At 34.1% G+C, this 23,680-nt stretch overlaps 1 protein-coding gene across 5 annotated transcripts in view; it reads right to left on the reverse strand.

The window, feature by feature from the left end:
- Positions 1-23,680, reverse strand: part of RALGAPA1 (Ral GTPase activating protein catalytic subunit alpha 1) — a 212,859-nt gene that overhangs the window by 49,758 nt on the left and 139,421 nt on the right. For 4 of the 5 annotated variants that reach the window (XM_072962928.1, XM_031678941.2, XM_006212752.4 and 1 more), the window contains exons 34-35: positions 21,396-21,467; positions 401-524 (exon numbers count right to left, since the gene is read on the reverse strand). In XM_072962928.1, the coding sequence (XP_072819029.1) occupies positions 401-524; positions 21,396-21,467 (196 nt within the window). The other variant, XM_072962929.1, reaches the window with a different exon arrangement.

Below are 23,680 nucleotides of genomic sequence, written 5' to 3' on the forward strand. Positions count from 1 at the left end.
AGCTGAGGATCTGGGAACTTATCTCCTCAAAACTATCCATGCTGATGTGCTTTCCGCCCTCCCAACCCCCAGGAATCCCTGGGATAGCCTTAAGGATATTCTTATCGTTGTTTGAAGACCACTATTCTAGAGGCCACAGCTGTGAGGAAAATCCAGATCTTCTAAGCCTATGTGTTTAGTACTCTGACAATATATCCTGTGATAAAATAGTTAAAAACTCGTTAAGTCCCAACTGCTGCTGCCTTTATAGATGAGAGACAAGGCAAAAACAAATAACAAACCCACTGTCAGGTTGTTGAGTTTCCTAAAGTAACACTTCTAAAACAGGTCAGAAAGAAAAAGAGAAACCATTGCTTCCAAATAGAAATAAAATGATATTTGGTATAATTTAAAACAATACCTCCCAACCAAGACCAGCTACAAAATCTTCATATGCTTGACTTCCTCCTGTATTGGTGAGAATGGAATGTTTGTCTTCTTGTCCTTCAGCAACATAAAATACTGCAATCTTGTGTGTCTCTCGGCTATAAAACAAAAGATTTCACAATTCATTTAATCCTTAATTTATCCACTCATTCATCCAATAATTAAGTTCTTAATATGTGGTAATAAAAAAGATGAAAGTGAATTAATTCTTAGTCTACAGAGGGAGATAATTACAAGTAAAAAATTATAAAAGTCATAAAATTGCCTTTGGAACAGAAGAAATGCATGATTACTTCTGACTGAGAAACAGAAACTTAAAGGAGAAAGTAATATTAAGTTGAGTGAAGGTAAGTAAGATACACCAGATGAAGAAGTGACAGTATCAGGAAAGACACATAGGTGTAAATGGACAAAGCATCTGAAAAGCTGCCTGTTGTGCAATGTGGTTGAACCTCAGAGTTAAAGGGATTGTGTTTTAGAAATAAAATGAAGTAGGAGTATAGAGATGAGTGAGAAATAATCCATTTCTTCAAATTATTTGTAAGAAATGTATACACAAATATTATAAACCTGTATGGAGAAATTGACAAGTTCTTAGACTTCTTAGTTCTCCCTAAAATTGAAAATGTTCACAAAAGCAAATTTCTTGTATGAAATCTGGCTTTCCAAGCTAACTAGGGCACAGCACATTTGGTCTAGGTTGATTTAATAAAGCATGGGCCCATAAGTTTTATGACAAGAACTAATGTTTTCACTATCATACTACTTTCCCTACTATACTATGTAGGAATTAAGAAACAAACAAATTACATCCAGCAACAACAAGAAGCAAATAAGAATTTAAGTTATTTTAAAAGTTTAGTCAGACAACCAGATTCTCCTACACATCTTGAGGAAGTTGTCTATCATGATTGTGGGCTTCAATATCAGCAACTTAAAATCAGGACCAAAGATGTTTTAGCTGCTTTTCACTACTGGCAATATTTCCCTTTAGGTTGTGAACACTTAGGCAGACTTTTGGTGTATTCAACGTAACATTAGGATGATCTCATGTAAGCAGAAAAATGTAATTTAGTGCGTGTGTGGTGGTGGTGGGGACTTCCAGAATTGTCAAGTATCTGGGTGAACTCTCTCCCAAGCAAAATAACAATGTAACTGGTGAAAATGATTTTTAAAAAATTACCTAAAGTCTCTGGATATTGTTCAAAGGACATACAGTAAATGGGAGAAACAGTCATTAAAGAAAATCTACAAAATCTGATAAGAACAGAGCCTGACATTTGAGGCACCATTTACTCCCTTACCTCACCTCTTCACCTCCACATTACAGAAGCTTTACTCTGAGATTCTACCTAGGCCAAAACAGGGGTTCCCTCTCCCCTCCAGTTCCCAGTTTGAGAATATGGTTTCACCTTGGGAGAAGCAGGCTGTGTTTCTCATCCTTCCTACTCCCATCTCCCCAATGGTTGCAGAAGCTCTCTTCCAAGCTGGTGTGGCTGACAGAACCAGGTCTCTCTTATCTCATCCAGCTCTCTCTCCTACAGAGCTCTAGGTGCAAAATATTGGTGTGTCCCAATCTTCCCCACTGTAGTTTACCAGTAGGATGGAGGTTTCACACCAGGAGGGCAAGCTAAAAGACAGGAATTGTCAATCCCTTCCCAAGTGCACACTCGTATAGTCAGAGTATTAATCCAGGAAAAGTTTTGGTCCTGACCCCAGCTCAGGTATAGTGGCAGCAGGGTTCTGCCCTGGGTGAAAAGCAGGTCATAAGTGTAAAGAATTCAGTAGCAGCTCTGCCTGAGGGGAACAAAACTCCAAGAACTCCATGCTTAAGGGTGTTGTCAAAAACAAAGGAGATCTTGGTGGAAAGCAATTAAAAGAAGTCAGCAGCTACAAGACCAGCGAAACAGCAGAGCAGTCAGGTTTCAGTGGAGAGAACCAGGAAGCGACAACCAAGATGAGCCCTCCTGGGAACAGTCAATTCAAGGGCTCAGAAAGCCTGTGCGCACGCACTATGTTGCAACCACACAGGGGCAATTAGAGTAAGATGTAGGACAGACATGAAAGCATTCTCCAAGTCACACAGTCCTATCAACACAGCGTGAAGGCTCACTGGTGGTGAACAATACTTTACTTGAATTCAGGGTCAATCCTAGGAAGCCAAGACTTAAAAACAGCACCCAGTCATCCCTGGTAGTCTGGAAGTCAGTGCATGCCTAAGGCTGTACCTTCTCTGGAGCAATCAGAGTGAACCTCCAACCTACTAGCCTCTGGATGCACATGGGGCCAAAAACAAACACTTTGAATGGGACAGCAGCCTGCACGCCACACACACACCCACAGTTAATAAAAATGGGCATTTCCACATGGCTGCTGGGCAGGACCAGTGGGACAGGGCTCAATATTGGAAGAAAAGCCGTAGTATTTAGCGGGGGAATTTGCCACCTAGAGCCTGTCCAGTCCATGCATGGGTGGGCCACAGTGGTCTTATAGACATGAAGGCTTTGCACCTCTTTCAAGGGAAAAAAGAGAGTCCATATGCCATTCTGGAGTACAGAAGTTTTTTAGAGTAGTGAAAATACTTTGTATGACATTATAACACCACCAATGTACTTTTGATTCAAAGACATATAAATAAAGTTGAAAGTAAATGGGAAAAGGTGCCATACAAATTAGCCATGCTAATATCAGACCTTAAAATTAAAATCTTATAAAAGATATATTTCCTAATGTTAAAAGGTCCCTCTAATAGGAAGATATGAAAATTAAAAACATATATGTACCCAACAACAGAGATTCAAAATACATGAAGCAAAAAGAGACGGAACTGAAGGCAGAAATAGACATTTCTATAATCATAGCTGGAGACTTCAATACCTCACTTTCAATAATGGACAGAACCAGGAGAACATCAACAAGGAAATAGAAGACTTAAACAACAGTATAAACCAACTACACCTAACAGATACCTACAGAACACTCCACCCAGTAGTAGTAGAAAACACATTCTGCTCTAGCATCCATCGAACATCTTTCAGGATAAACCATATGGTAAGCCACAGAACAAGCCTTAGTAAATTTGGAAATAACTGAAATCATGCAAAGTACATTTTTTAACCATATGTAATAAAATTTGAAATCAATAAAAAAATTACAGATATGTGGATACAAAACATTGTACTGCTAAATAACCAATGGGTTAAAGACTAAATCTCAAGGGAAACTAGAAAAAAATGTTGAAATGAATGAAAGTGAAGATATAATACAACAAAACTGATGGCATGCAGGTAAAGCAGTAATCATTGGTAAGTTAATGGATGTAAATGCCTTGTATGAAAAAAAAGGGGAAAAAAACTCACATAAAAAACTAAACCTTCTACCTAACAGAAAAAGAAGAGCAACTAAACTGAAAGCAAGCAGGAGGAAAACAGAGACAAGTGAAAATAAATGAAATAGAAAAGAAAAACAACACAAAATAAAAATTTTGAGGTATTAATCAAAACTGACAAACTGTAGCTAGACTGAGCAAGAAAAAAAGACTCAAATTACTCATATCAGGAATGAAAAAAGAGACAACACTACGGACCCTACAGAAACAAAAAGGATTATAAGGGAATACTATCAACAACTGTACACCAACAAATTTGATACATTAAACAAATTCCTAAAAAGATGCAAATTATTAGAACGAACTCAAGGGCAAAAAGGATATCAGAATAGATCAATAATAACTAAAGAGATCAAATTAGTAATTTGATTGAAAAGGAAGAAGTAGATTACTTCCACTTGCAGATGACATGATCTTGTCTATAGAACATCCTTAGAAATCTACTAAAAAGCTATTAGAACTAATAAATGAGTTCAGAAAGGATTCAGGATACATTATCAACATACAGAAATCAATTGTATTATTATAAACTAACAATGAACAATATGAAAACAAAATTAAGAAAGCAATTCTTTTTATAATAGCATCTAAAATAATAAAAATAAAAAAATATATATTTAACAAAGGTATAAAACTTATACTGTGAAATCTACAAAACATTGTTGGTAAAAATTCAAGATCTAAAAAAAAAAAGTCGACATTCATGGACTAAAAGACTTAAGATAATAACAGTCCCTAAATTGATCTACAAATTTAATGCAATCCCTATTAAAATCCCAATTTTAAAACCTGCTACAAAACTACAGCAATCAATGCACTGTGGTACTACCGTAAGAAGAGACATCTAGATCTATATAGAACAGAATCTTGGGTCCTGAAATAAACTTTTATATTTGTCATCAATTGCTTTTTGCACTGGTACCAAGATAATTCAATGGGGAAAAATAATCTTTTCAACATACAGTGCTGGAGCAACTGGATATCTACAATGCAAAAGAATGAAGTTGGATTCTTTGTACCATGTACAAAATTTAAATCAAAATGCATCATAGATCTAAATATAAGGCCTAAAACTATAAAAGTCTTATTACAAAGTTTACTAAACTGTAAAATGTCCATGTAAAAAAACCGACACAAATGTTCATGTTCACAGCAGCAGTATTCTTAACAGCCAGAAAGTGAAACTAATTCAGATGTCCATCAACTGATGAATAGATAAACAAAATGCAGAATATTCACACAATGGAACATTATTCAGGAATAAAGAGAAATGAAGTGCTGACACATGCTACAATATAGATAAACTTTGAAAACATTATGCTAAGAGGCCTGCCACAAAAGACCACATATTGTTCGATTCCTTTTATATGAAATATCCAGAACTGGCAAAGCTATAGAGAGAGAAAGTAGACGAGTGTAGTCTAGAGCTGGGGAGTAGAGCATGATGTCTAGGGGTAATGGAGAGTGACTGGTAATGAGTATGAGATTTCTTTTTGAAGGACTAAGATCTTTTAAAATTAAGATTGTTGAGATAGTTGTCTGTGAATATTCTAAAAACACGTACACTTCAAATGAATGAATTTTATGGTATGTGAATTACATCTCAATAAAGCTGTTAAGAATTTAACTTGGAAGCATGATCTACCATATGTAAATTCTGATCTTGACAGAAAAGGGACTTCTCAGTGTTCTCAATTTCTGAGATAAAAGGCTATCAATTAGAACTCAAAAATCATAATCTATGAAATTCAGAAGAGTTGCATAGAAATGTTCAGCTAATATATAAATTTAAAAGAGAAATACATGTGCCAAATAGGAAAAAGTAGAAAATAACTCTTTAAAATACAAAAGTAAAAGAGAAACCACCTTTATAATTATCTGTCCTCATAGTAATTTGTAAAAGCAGAGTTTAGCTGCCCTTTTATGTCAAATTTTAATTTGTCACCATTCTTTCTTATTATTCCACTGCTTCTGCTAAAATATCTGATATATTGATTGCCATTCGATTAATATGTACAATAGTGAATGAGGCAAAACAAAATTAGAAAAAAGCTAAAATTAGTGAATTTGCAACCACAAGTATAGATATAAGAATATTTCCAGTACTGGCAAAGTACTATGAGCTTACTGAAAAATTCCAGATGAAATGTGCTAAGTTATAAGCACTTCCGATTCATTGTTTACACATTGCAATAGAAGTAATAATACAAAATCATTTTGAGATTTGAAATTTAAAAATCTGGTGATTCACCCAGGAGGAAAGGAATCAGTAAATCTAGTCAAAGAAAATGGATCTATAAATGGTCTGGAGAGATATGACTATAAAGAAAGTAACTTTTCATTTTTTTTTCCTCCCTAGTCCTCCAGACAAGTAATCAGGTTTGAGTAATCAGGTTTGTTTCCAGGTTCTTAGCATAAGAAGCTCAAAAGTTGCCTTACTGTCACACAATTAGAATAAATTTTTATTTGAACCCACTGTATTGGAAAAAGAAAGGAAGCTTGTTTTCATTTTGCTTTCTTTAATTCTTTTTAAAAAGCAAAATACACAACATTGTAAACTGAATATAACCCAATAAAATAAAATTAAAAAAAAACACCAAATAAATATCATGTGTTCATTTGGTATACAGTATCAAAAAAAAAAATCTATGCTGTCTCAAGATGTCCTCCATACATTCAAGGTATATTTGAGAATGGAAGTAGTTTAGCATCCCCAAGAAATAGAAAAGCATAAGATAATGTTAAGAAACCATGAATAGCCAAGAATGGCTGCTGTGGCCTTAGTTCTAGAGTATAGAGTCTGGTTAGGCACTGGGAAGTGACTAAGAAGTAAAATTAAATTTTTACTTTAGAAAAATTATTCTGGTGGTGAGGATTGCCTAGATGGTGAAGAATCAGAAGATGAAACCCTATAGACTACTTAGATAGTTGTTATAACTGTCTTAAAAAATAGTAAGGAAAAAATAAAAAAGTAGTAAGGACATCAATCACAAGGTTGAGAGTAGGAAAAGCAAAGGAGAGATAACAAGAAAGAAATGACATAATGATTATGAAACTCTCAGGGCAACGGAAAGGAAATGATCAAGTTTGAGTGACCCTGAAATGGTACTTATTTCTTGCTTTTTTTGTATATATATTTTTATTGAAGTATAGTCAGTTTATAATGTTGTGTCAATTTCTGGTGTACAGCACTGTACTTCTAAATATAATTGGAAAATCAGGAGGAGGATCTGACTTGGGAAAGAAACGATGACCTGGAAATGGTAGTAAGGAGGCACATAAAAATTTGTAATAAGCAGATGTAAAATCATGACTGAGAATTGGGAGATAGGAGTGTATGGACAGAAAAGAATAGGGTTGAGAAGATATGAGAGATATCCCAATGAGAGGGATAACTACATTAGGAGAGGAAAAGGTAGAAAATGAGCCAGTGAAGACAAACTTGGAATAACTAGAAAATTAAGAATGAGGTAATTTTAGCATGATTTTAGAAATCAAGAGAGAAAAGAGTATTTTAAAGAGAGAATAGACAACGGTATTAGATAGTTAGTGGATATAATACTCAAGGGGGTTTTACAGCAGAAACTATTCTGCATTATACTGTGATGGTGTACAAATTTGTCAAAACTCATGCAATGTACAACACCAAGAGTGAAATCTAATATAAACTAGGGACTTCAGTTAATAATAAATCAACACTGGCTCATCAGGTTTAACAAATGTATCTCACTGATTCAAGATACAAATAATAGGAGTACCTATGTGTAGAGGGAAAGAGAATATGCAGCAACACTCTGTAATTTGCAACTAATTATATTGTAAATCTAAAACCTGCTATAATTTTCAAAGTGCCTATTATATTAATTAAAATTAATTAATTAGATAAAGAGGTCAGAGAGGATGGAGAAAACTTTAAGACTTGATGGTCAGGATACTAACCTTCTAAAGGATGGTTTCAGTAGAGCAGCAGAGGTCTGAGAACACACGGTAAGCAAGAAAGCAAAAGAGGTACAATTCGGGCCCTTGGTGACTTGACTATCCAGTATCAAAGACAAGTTATTATGGGGAAGAGTCAGGATATGAGAACTCAGAAACTACTTAGAGAGTTTTTATTTTATAATTGTCTCAGAAAGAGTAAGAATCTAAGAAATAATAATAATATAGTGTGATAAATACTATGACAGGGAAGTGTAACAGGGGTCTGTGAGAGCACGTGGAAAGACACCCAAACATATGCTGGAAGGAACTGGAGAGGAAGGTTAAAGGATTAAGGGTAGATTAGGGAGAGGCTTTTCAGAAAAAAATAATGTTTAAGCTGAGAATAAAATGATGGACAGGAACTATACTTGGAAAAAATTAGAGAATAAAACTATTTCACTGTTAAATAATAAATAAAACCAAGACAAATAGCATTTAATTCTAGAAGAAAAAGAACAATATAAAGCTTACATACAAGAAATAACAGAAATTAATGAGTTAAAAAACATAATAGAATATAATAAATGAAAAATAGTTTCTTCAAAAAGAGTAAGTAAATTATTTGTATCAAGAAAAAACAAGTCCCACTGTAATGGTGGTGCACAATTCACTTATGAATCTAGTTTAAAAGTTAAAAATGTTTAAAAAGTAACCATTATTACAAAAACTTGTTACTGGATACATAATATAAAAAAGATGTAAACTGTAACACCAATAACCTAAAATGTGAAGATGGAAAAAATAAGAATATAAACCTTCTGTATACTATCAGTTAAGCTGTAATCAGCTTAAAATAGAATATTATAAATATATTTTTTTAACATTTTTTATTGATTTATAATCATTTTACAGTGTTGTGTCAAATTCGTGTTCAGCACAATTTTTCAGTCATTCATGGACATATACACACTCATTGTCACATTTTTTTCTCTGTGATTTATCATAACATTTTGTGTATATTTCCCTGTGCTATACAGTGTTATCTTGTTTATCTATTCTACAATTTTGAAATCCCAGTCTATCCCTTCCCACCCTCTACCCCCCTGGTAACCACAAGTCTGTATTCTCTGTCCATGAGTCTATTTCTGTCCTGTATTTATGCTTTGTTTTTGTCTGTTTCTTTGTTTTTGTTTTTTAGATTCCACATATGAGCGATCTCATATGGTATTTTTCTCTTTCTGGCTTACTTCACTTAGAATGACATTCTCCAGGAGCATCCATGTTGCTGCAAATGGCATTATGTTGTTGGTTTTTATGGCTGAGTAGTATTCCATTGTATAAATATACCACCTTTTCTTTATCCAGTCACCTGTTGATGGACATTTACGCTGTTTCCATGTCTTGGCTATTGTAAATAGTGCTGCTATGAACATTGGAGTGCAGGTGTCATCCTGAAGTAGGGTTCCTTCTGGGTACAAGCCCAGGAGTGGGATTCCTGGGTCATATGGTAAGTCTATTCCTAGTCTTTTGAGGAATCTCCACACTGTTTTCCATAGTGGCTGCACCAAACTGCATTCCCACCAGCAGTGTAGAAGGGTTCCCCTTTCTCCACAGCCTCTCCAGCATTTGTCATTTGTGGATTTTTGAATGACGGCCATTCTGACTGGTGTGAGGTGATACCTCATTGTAGTTTTGATTTGCATTTCTCTGATAATTAGTGATATTGAACATTTTTTCATGTGCTTTTTGATCATTTGTATGTCTTCCTTGGAGAATTGCTTGTTTAGGTCTTCTGCCCATTTTTGGATTGGGTTGTTTATTTTTTTCTTATTGAGTCGTATGAGCTGCTTATATATTTTGGAGATCAAGCCTTTGTCGGTTTCACTTGCAAAAATTTTCTCCCATTCCGTAGGTTTTCTTCTTGTTTTATTTCTGGTTTCCTTTGCTCTGCAGAAGCTTGTAAGTTTCATTAGGTCCCATTTGTTTATTCTTGCTTTTATTTCTTCTACGAGAAAATTTTTGAAATGTATGTCAGATAATGTTTTGCCTATGTTTTCCTCTAGGAGGTTTATTGTATCTTGTCTTATGTTTAAGACTTTAATCCATTTTGAGTTGATTTTTGTATAGGGTGTAAGGGTGTGTTCTAGCTTCATTTTTTACATGCTGCTGTCCAGTTTTCCCAACACCATTTGCTGAAGAGACTGTCTTTATTCCATTGTATATTCTTGCCTCCTTTGTCGAAGATGAGTTGACCAAAAGTTTGTGGGTTCATTTCTGGGCTCTCTATTCTGTTCCATTGGTCTATATGTCTGTTTTGGTACCAATACCATGCTGTCTTGATGACTGTAGCTCTATAGCATTGTCTGAAGTCTGGGAGAGTTATTCTTCCAGCCTCTTTCTTTCTCTTCAGTAATGCTTTAGCAATTCTAGGTCTTTGATGGTTCCATATAAATTTTATTATGATTTGTTCTAGTTCTGTGAAATATGTCCTGGGTAATTTGATAAGGATTGCATTAAATCTGTAGGTTGCCTTGGGCAGTGTGACCATTTTAACAATATTGATTCTTCCAATCCAAGAGCATGGGATATCTTTCCATTTTTTAAAGTCTTCTTTAATTTCCTTCATCAATGGTTTATAGTTTTCTGTGTATAATTCTTTCACCTCCTTGGTTAGATTTATTCCCAGATATTTTATTACTTTGGGTGCTATTTTAAAGGGGATTGTTTCTTTACTTTCTTTTTCTGTTGATTTATCGTTAGTGTAAAGAAATGTAACTGATTTTTGAACATTAATTTTGTAACCTGCTACCTTGCTGAATTCTTCAATCAGCTCTAGTAGCTTTTTTTGTGGACCTTTTAGGGTTTTCTATATATAGTAACATGTCATCAGCATATAATGACACTTTTACCTCTTCTTTTCCAATTTGGATCCCTTTTATTTTTTTCTCTTGCCTGACTGCTGTGGCTAGGACTTCCAGGACTATGTTGAATAGGAGTGGTGATAGTGGGCATCCTTGTCTTGTCCCAGATTTTAGTGGGAAGCAATATAAAATATTTTATGTAAGCCTCATAGTAACCACAGAGTAGATTTAGTAGTAGATACAGAAAGATTATAATAAAGGATACAAAGTATACCACTACAAAGAATCATTAAAATACAAACTAAGACAGCAAGAGAAGAAGCAAGGAGCAAAGGATCTGTAAAACAGTTAACAAACTAGCATTAATAAGTCTTTACTTATCAATAACTACTTTAAATGTAAATGAATTAAATTATTCACTCAAAAAAACACAGAATATCTAAATGCATTAAAAAAAACCCAAAGGAGATCCAAACAATATGCTGCCTACAATAGACTCACTTTAAGAACACAAAGACAATGAGAATGAAGGAATGGAAAAAGATATTTCAAGCAAACAATAAATTAAAAAAAAAGGGTAGCTTTATTTTTATCAGACAAAACAAACTTTGAGTTTAAAATGGTCAAAAGGGACAAAGATGGTCATTATATAATGATAAAGAGGTCAATCCATCAAGAAGATATAACAGTTGTAAATACTTATGCATCTAACATTGAAACACCTAAATATATAAAGCAAATACAAACAGAAAAGGGAAATAAACAGCAATACAGCAAGAGTTGGGGATTTTAATATCCCACTCTCAATAATGGATAGATCATCCAGACAGAGAATCAAAAAGGAAACAGTGGATTTGAACAACACTATAGACAACATGTACCATAAATACAGAATATTCTGTCCAACAGCATCAGAATATACATTCTGTTCAAGTACACATAGAACATTTCTATAATAGATACTGTATTAGAATGCAGAACAAATCCGAACAAACTCAAGAAGCTAGAAATTATATCAAGTATCTTTTCTAACTAGGCCAATGGAATTAAACTAAATATCAACAATAGGAGAAAAACTAGAAAATTCATAAATATATAAAAATTAAATAACACACTCCTGAACAAACAATGTATCAAAGAAAAGAAGTCAAAAGGGAAATTTAAAAAATATCTTGAGACAAAGATGGAAAGACAACATACCAAAATGTATGGAATATAGCAAGCTCTAAGAGGGAAGTTTTTAATGATAAACACATATGTGAAGAAAAAGAAAGATCTCAAATAAACAAGTTAACTTTACAATTAAAAGAACAACAAAAAAAGAAACCCAAAGTTAGCAGAAAAAAGGAAATAATAGAGATTAGAGCATAAATAAATAAAATAGAGGAAAAGGAAAAAATATGAAGAAAACCAAGAGTTACTTCTATGGAAAGATAAACCAATTGATAAACCTTTAGCTAGACTAACCAAGAAAAATAAAAATGCACATAAAAATTACTGTAAATGAAAAAAGGAGAGACTATAACTGATACCATAGAAATACAAAGGCTCAAAAGCAACAACTACACAGTATGAACAACTATACATCAACAAATTGGACAACCTAGAAGAAATGGTTACTTTCCTAGAAACATACAATCTGCCAAGAATTATTAATGAAGAAATAGAAAATCTGAACAGATCACTAACAAGTAAGCAGATTGAATGAGTAATCAAAACCTTTCAACAAAGAAAAGCCCAGGACTGGATGGTTTCACTGGTGAATTCTACCAAATACTTTAAGAATTAACGCCATTTCTTCTCAGACTCTTCCAAAAAACTGAAGAGGAAGGAATACTTCCAAACTCATTTTACTAGGCATTAGCTTAATATCAAAGTCAGATAAGAATACTATAAGAAAACTACAGGCCATTATCCCTAATGAATATGGATGCAAAAATTCTCAACAAAATACTAGCAAACAGAATTCACCAGCACATTAAACGATCATACAATATTACAAAGTGAGGTTCATCCCTTGGATGCAAGGACAGTTCAACATATGCTAAGAAACATCTAAGAAAAGAAGAATGTGTGTGTGTGGTATGAGGAAGAAGATTGAGCCTATCAGATACTAAATTATAAAGCTGTACTAAATTAAACTAATATCTGCATGATATTAATAGACAAATCAAAAGAAATTAACATATAGTTTTGAAACAGACAGCTTAATATTTGATAAAGACAGTATCAAATCAATGGGAAAGGTATGGATTATTTAACAAATTACAGAAAGACTATTCTGCAACATTCAAAAGTGGTTCCATTTCTTCTTCCATAAATCAAAATGTATCTCAGAAGGAATAAAGAATTAAATATAAAATAATTACCACTCCAACCAAATACTTAAAAATCTAGATGGAAATGTAACAATTGATTTCAAGACAGAACTCTCTAAGCATAACAGACAACTGAAGAAATAAAAGAAGATTGAGAGATTTTATTACTACATAAAAATGAAAAACCTGTATGTTGAACAACCTGAAGTTGTTGAATACTGAAAGCCAAACAACTAACCAGGAAAACTCCCACAATAAGTACAAAAGTTAATCCTTCACACACACACATATGTAAAATAGCTTTTACAATTAAGAAAAATTCCTGCAGTGCTGAGAAGTTGTTGTCAGGTAGCCACAGCCCTGACTGTGGTGAGGGAGACCAGGTCCTGCAGACCCCTCAGCTTTCCATGACTTGGCGCAGAGGACTGGAGAAAGAAGACTGAGGACGAGGCCAAGATGGCAGAGTAGTATGACGCTCATAGCTCACCCTCTCCCACAGATACACCAAGACTCACATCCATGGACCCACTCAGCCAACCAGAGTACCTGTGGAACTCCGACAGAACACTGTCTTCTTCAAAATACAAAGACACCAAAAATCTGTTTTATTCCTACACAGGCATTAGATAGATAAATAAATAAACTCCCTTAAGGACCACAATAGATAACTGATACTCCATAAGCCACAGTGCCAGAGAGATATGAGCAAGATGAAGAAGCAGAGAAACCATTCCCAATTAAAAGAACAAGAGAAATCCCCTGAAAGAATGATCAATGAAATAGACATCGATAGCCTACTAGATCAAGATTTCAAAAATGGAGTGATCAAAGTATTCAAGGAACTAAAAGAGATAGTGTTTAGAGATATAAAACATGTCAAAAATGAAATAGAAGCGATAAAGAAGAGCCAAGCAGAATTGGTAAACTCTGGCTGAGATGAGAATGGATCTAAAGGCTGTGCAAAGCAGACTAGATAATGCAGAGGAACAAATTAGTGACCTAGAAGACAGGATAACAGAAAGCACCCAATCAGAATAACTGCAAGATAAACAAATAAAAACAAATGAAAGCAACATAAGGGACCTATGGGATACTATAAAGCATGCCAATCTTCACATAATAGGGGTCCCAGAAGGGGAAGAAAGATCAAAGGGGATTGAAAAGGTTTTTGAAGAAATCATGACTGAAAACTTCCCAAACTTAAAGAAGGAATCAGATATCCAAGTACAGGAAGTTCAAAGGGTCCCAAACAGGAAGAACCCAAACAGACCCACACCAAGACATATCATAATCAAGATGGTCAGAGTCAAGGATAAAGAAATGATCCTAAAGGCAGCAAGAGAAAAGCAAAGAGTGAGTTACAAGGGAACCCCCATAAGGCTCTCAGCTGATTTCTCTACACAAACACTACAGGCCAGAAGGGAGTGGCAAGATATATTCAAAACCCTGAATAAAAAAAAGATGCAGCCTAGGATACTTTATCCAGCAAGACTATCCTTTAAGATAGAAAGAGAGATAAAGAATTTCACAGACAAGCAAAAACTAAAAGAATTTAGCAACACTAAACTCATGCTAAAAGAAATACTGAAAGGTCTACCTAAATAGAAAAGAAGCAGGATGCTACAGAAATGAGAAACTCATAACTGGAAAGGTGGTAACTGATGAATTACAAATAAAATAAACACAAAATTGTAAAAGACGACATTGAAATCATTAATAAGAGTGGGAGAGGGAAGCAAGAAAATATAGAGTAATTTTTTTCTTTCTTTTTAAAATCTTTTGTTTTTCATAGGATGGGTTCGAGATATAGTAATGGGCTAATAGACTTACAGAAGAGGGTAACCACAAGCCAAAAACTTACAAGGGAGTCACAAAATCTAAATAAAATCCATGATAATACGAAGGAAAATTACCAAACCACAAAAGGAAGAAGAAAGGAACAAAGAGGATATACCAATTCAACTGCAAAGATAAGTTCAAAATGGCAATAAACACACATCTATCATTAATTACTGTAAATGTTAATGGACTAAATGCTCCAGTCAAAAGACATAGAGTGGCAGACTGGACAATAAAGCAAGAACCTTCAATATGCTGCATACAAGAGACCCACTTTAGGGAGAAGGACACATATAGATTGAGAGTGAAAGGATGGAAAAGGATATTCCATGCAAATAGAAAAGCCAAAAAAGCAGGTGTTGCAGTACTGATTTCAGACAAAACAGACTTTAAAACAAAGGCCATAAAGGAAGATAAAGAAGGACATTTTATAATGATTAAAGGAGTGATACAAGATGAGGATATTACACTCGTTAATATATACGCACCCAATATAGGAGCACCTAAATACATAAAACAATTACTAACAGAGATAAAGGGGGATACTGATGGGAATACAATCATAGTTGGAGATTTTAACACTGCATTAACATTACTAGACAGATCTTCCAGACAGAAAATAAATAAGGCAACAGAGAAACTAAATAATACAATACAAAAATTAGATTTGGTGGATATTTTCAGAGCATTACACTCTCCCAAAATAGGATATACATTCTTTTCAAGTGCACATGAAACATTTTCTAGGACTGATCATGTACTTGGGCACAAAAGAAACCTCAAGAATTTTAAGAAGATAGAAATTATCTCAAGCATCTTTACTGACCACAATGCCATGAAACTAGAAATCAACAACAGAGAAACAAAGGAGAAAAAAAGGAAAGCACGGAGATGAAACAATATGCTATTAAAAAACCAATGGGTCAATGAGGAAATCAAAGCTGAAATTAAAAAATACCTTGAGACAAATGAAACCGAAAGCACAACCACACAAAATTTATGGGACACAGCAAAGGCAGTGCTAAGAGGGTAGTTTATAGTGATACAGGCCTTTCTCAAAAAAGAAGAACAATCTCAAACAATTTAACTCACCAACTAAAAGAAGTAGAAAAAGAACAACAAAAAACCCCCAAAAGGCAGCAGAAGGAAGGAAATTATAAAGATCAGGGAGGAAATAAATAAAATAGAGATAAAAAAACCATAGAAAAAAAATCAATCAAACCAAAAGCTGGTTTTTTGAAAAAGTAAATAAAATCGACAAACCTCTGGCCAAACTCACAAAGAAGAAAAAAGAGAGAGCACAAATTAGCAAAATAAGAAAGGAAAATGGAGAAATTACAACAAATAAAATAGAAATACAGAATATCATACGAGAATATTATGAAAAACTATATGGAACCAAACTGGATAACCTAGAGGAGATGGACAAGCTTCTGGAAACATACAGTCCACCGAGACAGAATCAAGAAGAAACTGACCACTTGAACAAACCGATCACTAGATATGAAATTGAAATAGCAATAAAAAACCTTCCTACAAATAGAAGTCCAGGACCGGACAGCTTTATTGGGGAATTCTACCAAACATACAAAGAAGAGCTCATACCAGTCTTTCTCAAACTCTTCCAGAAGATTGAAAAGGAGGGAATACTCCCAAACTCATTCTATGAAGCCACCATCACCCTGATACCAAAACTAGGCAAAGACACTACCAAAGAAGAGAATTATAGGCCAATATCACTGATGAACATAAATGCCAAAATCCTCACCAAAATATTAGCAAATAGAATCCAACAACACATAAAAAAGATTATACATTATGACTAAGTGGGGTTCATCCCAGGGATACAAGGGTGGTTCAACATATGCAAATCATTCAATGTAATACATCACATCAACAGGAGAAGGGACAAAAACCACATGATCATCTCAACAGATGCAGAAAAAGCATTCGATAAAATTCAACACCCATTTATGATATAAACTCTCACCAAAGTGGGTATAGAGGGAACATATCTCAACATCATAAAAGCTATTGATGACAAACCTACAGCCAGCATAGTACTCAATGGTGAAAAACTCAAAAGCTTCCCACTAAAATTCGGGACAAGGATGCCCACTATCACCACTCCTATTCAACACAGTCTTGGAAGCCCTAGCCACAGCAATCAGGCAAGAGAGAGAAATAAAAGGGATCCAAATTGGAAAAGAAGAGGTAAAAGTGTCATTATATGCCGACGACATGTTACTATATACAGAAAATCCTAAAAGGTCCACACAGAAACTACTAGAGCTGATCGAAGAATTCAGCAAGGTAGCAGGTTACAAGATTCACGTTCAAAAATCAGTTGCATTTCTTTACACTAACGATGAATTAAAAGAAAAAGAAAGTAAAGAAATAATCCCCTTTAAAATAGCACCCAAAGTAATAAAAATAGCTAGGAATAAATCCAACCAAGGAGGTGAAAGAATTATACACAGAAAACTATAAACCATTGATGAAGGAAATTAAAGAAGACTTTAAAAAATGGAAAGATATCCCATGCTCTTGGATTGGAAGAATCAGTATTGTTAAAATGGTCACACTGCCCAAGGCAATCTACAGATTTAATGCAATCCTTATCAAATTACCCAGGACATATTTCACAGAACTAGAACAAATCATAATAAAATTTATATGGAACAAAGACCTAGAATTGCCAAGGCATTACTGAAGAGAAAGAAAGAGGCTGGAAGAATAACTCTCCCAAACTTCAGACAATGCTATAGAGCTACAGTCATCAAGACAGCATGGTATTGGTACAAAAATAGACATATAGACCAATGGAACAGAATAGAGAGCCCAGAAATGAACCCACAAACTTTTGGTCAACTCATCTTCGACAAAGGAGGCAAGAATATACAATGGAATAAAGACAGTCTCTTCAGCAAATGGTGTTGGGAAAACTGGACAGCAGCATGTAAAGCAATGAAGCTAGAACACTCCTTTACACCATACACAAAAATCAACTCAAAATAGATCAAAGACTTAAACATAAGACAAGATACAATAAGCCCCCTAGAAGAAAACATAGGTAAAACATTAATTGACATACATCTCAAAAGTGTTCTCCTAGAACAGTGTACTCAAGCAATAGCAATAAAAGTAAGAATAAACAAATGGGACCCAATGAAACTTACAAGCTTCTGGACAGCAAAGGAAACCATAAGTAAAACAAAAAAACCTACAGAATGGGAGAAAATTTTTGCAAACGAAACCGACAAAGGCTTGATCTCCAGAATATAGAAGCAGCTCATATGTCTTAATAAGAAAAAAACCAAACAACCCAATCCAAAAATGGGCAAAAGACCTAAACAAGCAATTCTCCAGGGAAGACATACAAATTATCAATAGGCACATGAAAAATGCTCAATATCACTCATTATCAGAGAAATGCAAATCAAAACTACAATGAGGTATCACCTCACACCAGTCAGCATGGCCATCATTCAAAAATCCACAAATGACAAATGCTGGAGAGGCTGTGGGGAGAAGGGAACCCTCCTACACCGTTGGTGAGAATGCAGTTTGGTGCAGCCACTGTGGGAAACAGTATGGAGATTCCTCAAAAGACTAGGAATAGACTTACCATATGACCCAGGAAACCCATTCCTGGGCATATATCCAGAAGGAACCCTACTTCAGGATGACACCTGCACCCCAATGTCCATAGAAGCACTATTTACAATAGCCAAGACATGGAAACAGCCTAAATGTCCATCAACAGATGACTGGATAAAAAAAGGTGGTATATTTATACAATGGAATACTATTCAGCCATTAAAAACCAACAACATAATGCCATTTGCAGCAACATGGTTGTCCCTAGAGAATGTCATTCTAAGTGAAGTAAGCCAGAAAGAGAAAGAAAAATACCATATGAGATCACTCATATGTGGAATCTAAAACAACAACAACAACAACAACAACAACAAAGCATAAATACAAAACAGAAAAAACAGACTCATAGACATAGAATATAAACTTGTGGTTGCCAAGGAGGTGGAGGGTGGAAAGGGATAGACAGGATTTCAAAATTGTAGAATAGATAAACAAGAGCATACTGTATAGCACAGGGAAATATACACAAGATCTTATGGTAGCTCACAGAGAAAAAAATGTGACAATGAATATATATATGTTTATGTATAACTGAGAAATTGTGCTCTACACTGGAATTTGACACAACATTGTAAAATGGTTATAAATCAATAAAAATTGTTAAAAAAAAAAAAAAGAAAAATTCCTGAACAGAAAAAGGACACTAACAGAGAACCTGGAAACAGATTAAAATTTATTACAAATATACAAAAAATATTAACTTCACTAGTAATTAAAATATAAAAATTAATGAGATAACACGATTTGTCTCTTAATCTATAAAGATTAAGAAAATGTGACGAACATCTTGTGCTGGGCAGGTTGAAGTTATATGATATTTGTAGAATTAGAAATCAGTACTTAATGAACAGTAATTCTGCAATACATATGATCTGAAATAAGTTCTTACGCTTTGACTTAGTAATTCTGTTTTTAAGAATCTATCCTAGCATAAGAAATTAAAAGCAATTTAAATGTCCAATAGTCATAGAACTTGGTGCCATAAAAAATTTTGTTTCAAAGAATATCTAAACGGCCAAGGAAAATGCTCACAATGTAATATAAAGTTTTAGGAGATAACTTACTATACATTAGTATGATTTCAGTTTTGTAAAACAAAATCATATGTCTACGAAAAAAGACTGAAAACACATAAACAAATGTTAATAATAGTTTTGTGAATAATAAGTGTTGCTTTTCTGTTTTATATTTTCTATAATAACCAAAGAAATTACACATTATTTAAAAAATTATTCTGAGGAAAGCTAAAAGCAACAACAAAAACTAGTTAGGAATTACAAAAAGTGAGTAAAGATTTTTTTCTATAAATTTGGCAGAAAAAGGCATGAAAGGGATTGACTATTTCTTGAAAAGATAGTAAGTGAGGAAAGTTTTGTTTGGTTTTGTTTAAAGGCATATAACAAACATGTTTATGGTAAGAGACATAAAGTAGAAATACAAGATAAAGAAGGGATAACAAAATTTTTTAAGATCCTAGAGCAGACACAGAAGGTAGGAAGCAGAAGTACAGACAGAAAGGGGAAAAAAAGGCTTTTCTGAAGCTGAAGGGGATCAAGAGAAGATAGCTCAATACAGAAAATTTAAAGAGACGAAATGCAAGGCATAATTGTTTAACGTGGGAAAGGTCTGAATTACCCTCTTGACTTTGTATTCCTGTAGAATAGTGATGACAGGGTGAACGGCTTGTTTCAAACTAGTTTCCCACTTCTCAGGATCACTGGATTTAATTAATGAGAGATGTGACTAACCTGTGTTAAAATGTGAATGTGTAGAGGACAAAGAAAGGTTAAGAATTACTATTCTAACAGATTATCTTTCATATAGGCCAACCTTTGAATTGAATTCTTAGTGAGGTTAGAGTAGAGATGATCTTCTGACTATAATAAAGGGCTGAGGAACAAAGAAGTGGTTTATAATGATTACTCTGAGAAATAAATAAGTGAACAAGGGATTAAAAAATTTGCCAAACAAGAGATGACACAGTTGAAATAAAGGAGCATGAATCTACAGTAACTTTCTATGCCACTCTGCTTTGATGATTTTTCTCTTAATGTAATGCTGCCCAAGAGTAAATAAAGCAGATGTCAAGAATGATTCTGATGAGAGAATTGATTATAGATATACATATATAAACTTCAGCAAAACATAGTTTTGAGGGTGCTAGATATGACATTTTAAAAATGGCTGACAATATGTGAATCTACTGTACAGAAAGGCAAGTGCAACCAGAGGTGGGTGGGCAAACTGACTGTGGAACAGGAAAAGCAAAAAACTGAAGATATAAAAGTATAAAGCACCAGTTGAGTAAGATGTGAGAGTTAAGAGTGCCCAGAAGTACCTATCCACAAATTTTATTTTAATGAGTCTAAAAGGGAAAGTAGCACCTATACATTAGTTGACCTAATGGGAATTCCAGTTAAGTAGTATTTTGTAGTTTCTAAAGTACTAGTTTCCCAGGAAATCTCATTCAGATACATCAGGAACCTAGAGATCACTAAAATAATAATACAACAAGGTTTATACATTAAAACCCACATATAAATGGATACATATTCAAGGCTTAAAAAGAAATCAGATTTATACCAATATAACAAACTATATCTATCTTTGTTCCATTAATATTTTTGTGGGTATTAGCTTGTATTCACCACTCATTTCACTTGGGTTCTCTTAGACTAGTCAAGGGTATACTTGGAATGAGTAAGTATGGGAAAACTAAATGATATTTTATAGGTTCAGTCAGATTTCTTCAATTCAAAAGATGATTGATTCTACAATGTATAATAAGAAAGATATAAACAATCTGAACATGTCAAATATTTAAATGCAGCCCTACATCTTTCTTTATTATTTCTAAGGTATATATAAATGAAATATAGTTCCTGCTCAGGAAGTTATAATTCATTAATTCAGTATTATTCACACATAAACAGAGAAACAGCTGACAGGTGCTAGATATAATTTTAAAATTTCTCAACAACTTACCACTGTCTTGAGTCCAAGTTCCTAAGTTCTCTAAGTAGTTTTTCATTTTTCTTCAGGAGATGAAAGCTCCTCCTAAATAGAGAGATTTATAAACATTTTCATCACCTTTGCAGTGAATGACATGACAGTCCCGGAAATACTTTCCACTCTACTCATGCAACTCTTATACTTTTCTTGCCTTTTCATACTTCTAACACAAAGGAGAACAGACCCTAAAAAAAATGTAAAGAATATATGTCATTATTTCTATCCAGGCCCTCAAACACTCCTGCTAGTGGATCATTATCTATTGGCCACTTTAATTTTTCCTTGCAGAAAAATGGATAAAATACTTGTAGTTTCCTTCTTAAGAGTTTCAAAAAAAGTGAGAAAATTGTTCCTCATGAGAAAGAAAATATTCACAAAATCTAAATCATTATCAAACAAGGATATCTAATCCACATGGAATTTGCTTTCTTCCTTGTTTTATATTATATGCATTTCTAATACTACTAAGCAAGTATGCATATTTTACCAAATATATTATACAGGTGATAAATATGTACAAATTATATTCACGAAATCAATGCTTGCTATGGTAAAATACAGCTTCCCATCTTAAATTTTTCTCAAGAGACAACATATGAATCATTCTACAGCAAAAGAGAGTAGAATTTATATGAGTGGCTATTACTCGTATTTTAATATACTATAAGGTAAATTGTGTTCTTGATATAACACGGCTTTCCCATAAGGCAGAGAATACTCCCTTCTAATAAATGGAAGGGTTTAAATCAAGTAAGATTATAAACACTAGGTAAGCAAGATTTCCATTTCAGTGGTTCACATGCATTTGAATTACTTTAAGATTTATTCGCCCTGTGTTATCTGACTCCCCTCCTACTATAAATTGAACAAAAACACATTAATGCTTCTTCTTCCACTTCCCTACAGCTTTTAGTATCATAGAAATTTTAAAAATAAATGTATATTAATAATGTTTTACACTAGTGTACAATTTTAGTATTTTATGCACATTATCTAATTTAATTCTCACTACTATGTAAGGTAGGATTTATTTCCTCAATTTGCAGACTGTAGCCCAAGGCTCAAAGTTTAAGTTACTCTAACCTAGATCTTCTGATTTAAGTCTCATGCCTTTTCATTTAACTCCTACTTACCTTACTTCAAAACTTTGTATATTGCAAGTTTTAATGAGGTTTTGCAATATGCACAAGAGAAACTAAAATTAAAGAAAAATGAAATATCGATTTTTTTTCTTCATTTGATGCTAAATCTTGAGTTAATTTCTGATACAAACAAGAACTGATCACTGCTGTTTGCCTTAAAAAAAAAAAAGTTAGGCTTATGTGACATAATAAGAAATACACATTTGGGCTTCGTCTCTAGTTCCAGAGTTCTAAAACCTTTGTAATTTCCTGAGTGCTGGAGGTGACAGGAGCATCTTACACATATCTCCTAAAATCTTTGGAATTTCCTGGGTAATAGGAGCATCTTTTGTTCTAATTAGGTGACTCTTGGTGGGCTTCTGGATAACTTCAGAATGGGGCTTCATCACCAGAAAGAGCAAGCCATGGGTAGACGCTTGAAACTTTCAGCCCCACCTCTAGGGAGGGAGAGGGAATGGACACTGAGTTAATAATCAATCATGTCTACGTGATGAGACCTCCATAAAAATCCCTAAATTAGGAGATTCAGAGAGCTTCCAGGTTGGTGAGCACATTCAGCGTGCTGGGAGGGTGGCAAACTCCAACACCATAGTAACAGAAGTTCCTGCACTTGGAATCCTTTCAGACTTTACCTTATTTACCTCTTCTTCAAGCTGTTCTTCTGTATCCTTTAACTACCCTTCATAATAAACTCATAAATGTAAGTAAATATTTTGTGAGTCAGTATAACTGTCAAATCCAAGGAGGGGGTTGTGGGAACCCCTGATTTATAATCAGTTGCCCAGACGCATGGGTAGCCTAGACTTGCAACTGGTAACTGAGGTGGGGGGGGCAATCATGTAGGTCTGAGCTCTTAACTTGTCTCTGCTAACTCCAGGTATCGTTGGAACTGCTTAGCATGAAAAACTCACACATTTGGTGTCAGAAGTGTTTTTAAGAAAAACCAGTCTTTCCTATTAGATTAGATGAAGGTTGGAAAAAATATTTTTTCAATTATATGAGCTATGAGTTCTAAGTCAGGTAGTTCTACTAGTCATTATGAAAATTTAATAGTTAATTTACTATGTTAAGGTTTTTTTTATTCCTTTGAAAGCTGATTATGACTCAGTGGGACTC

The sequence above is a fragment of the Vicugna pacos genome, chromosome 6, assembly GCF_048564905.1.
Source record: "Vicugna pacos chromosome 6, VicPac4, whole genome shotgun sequence".
NCBI lineage: Eukaryota > Metazoa > Chordata > Mammalia > Artiodactyla > Camelidae > Vicugna > Vicugna pacos.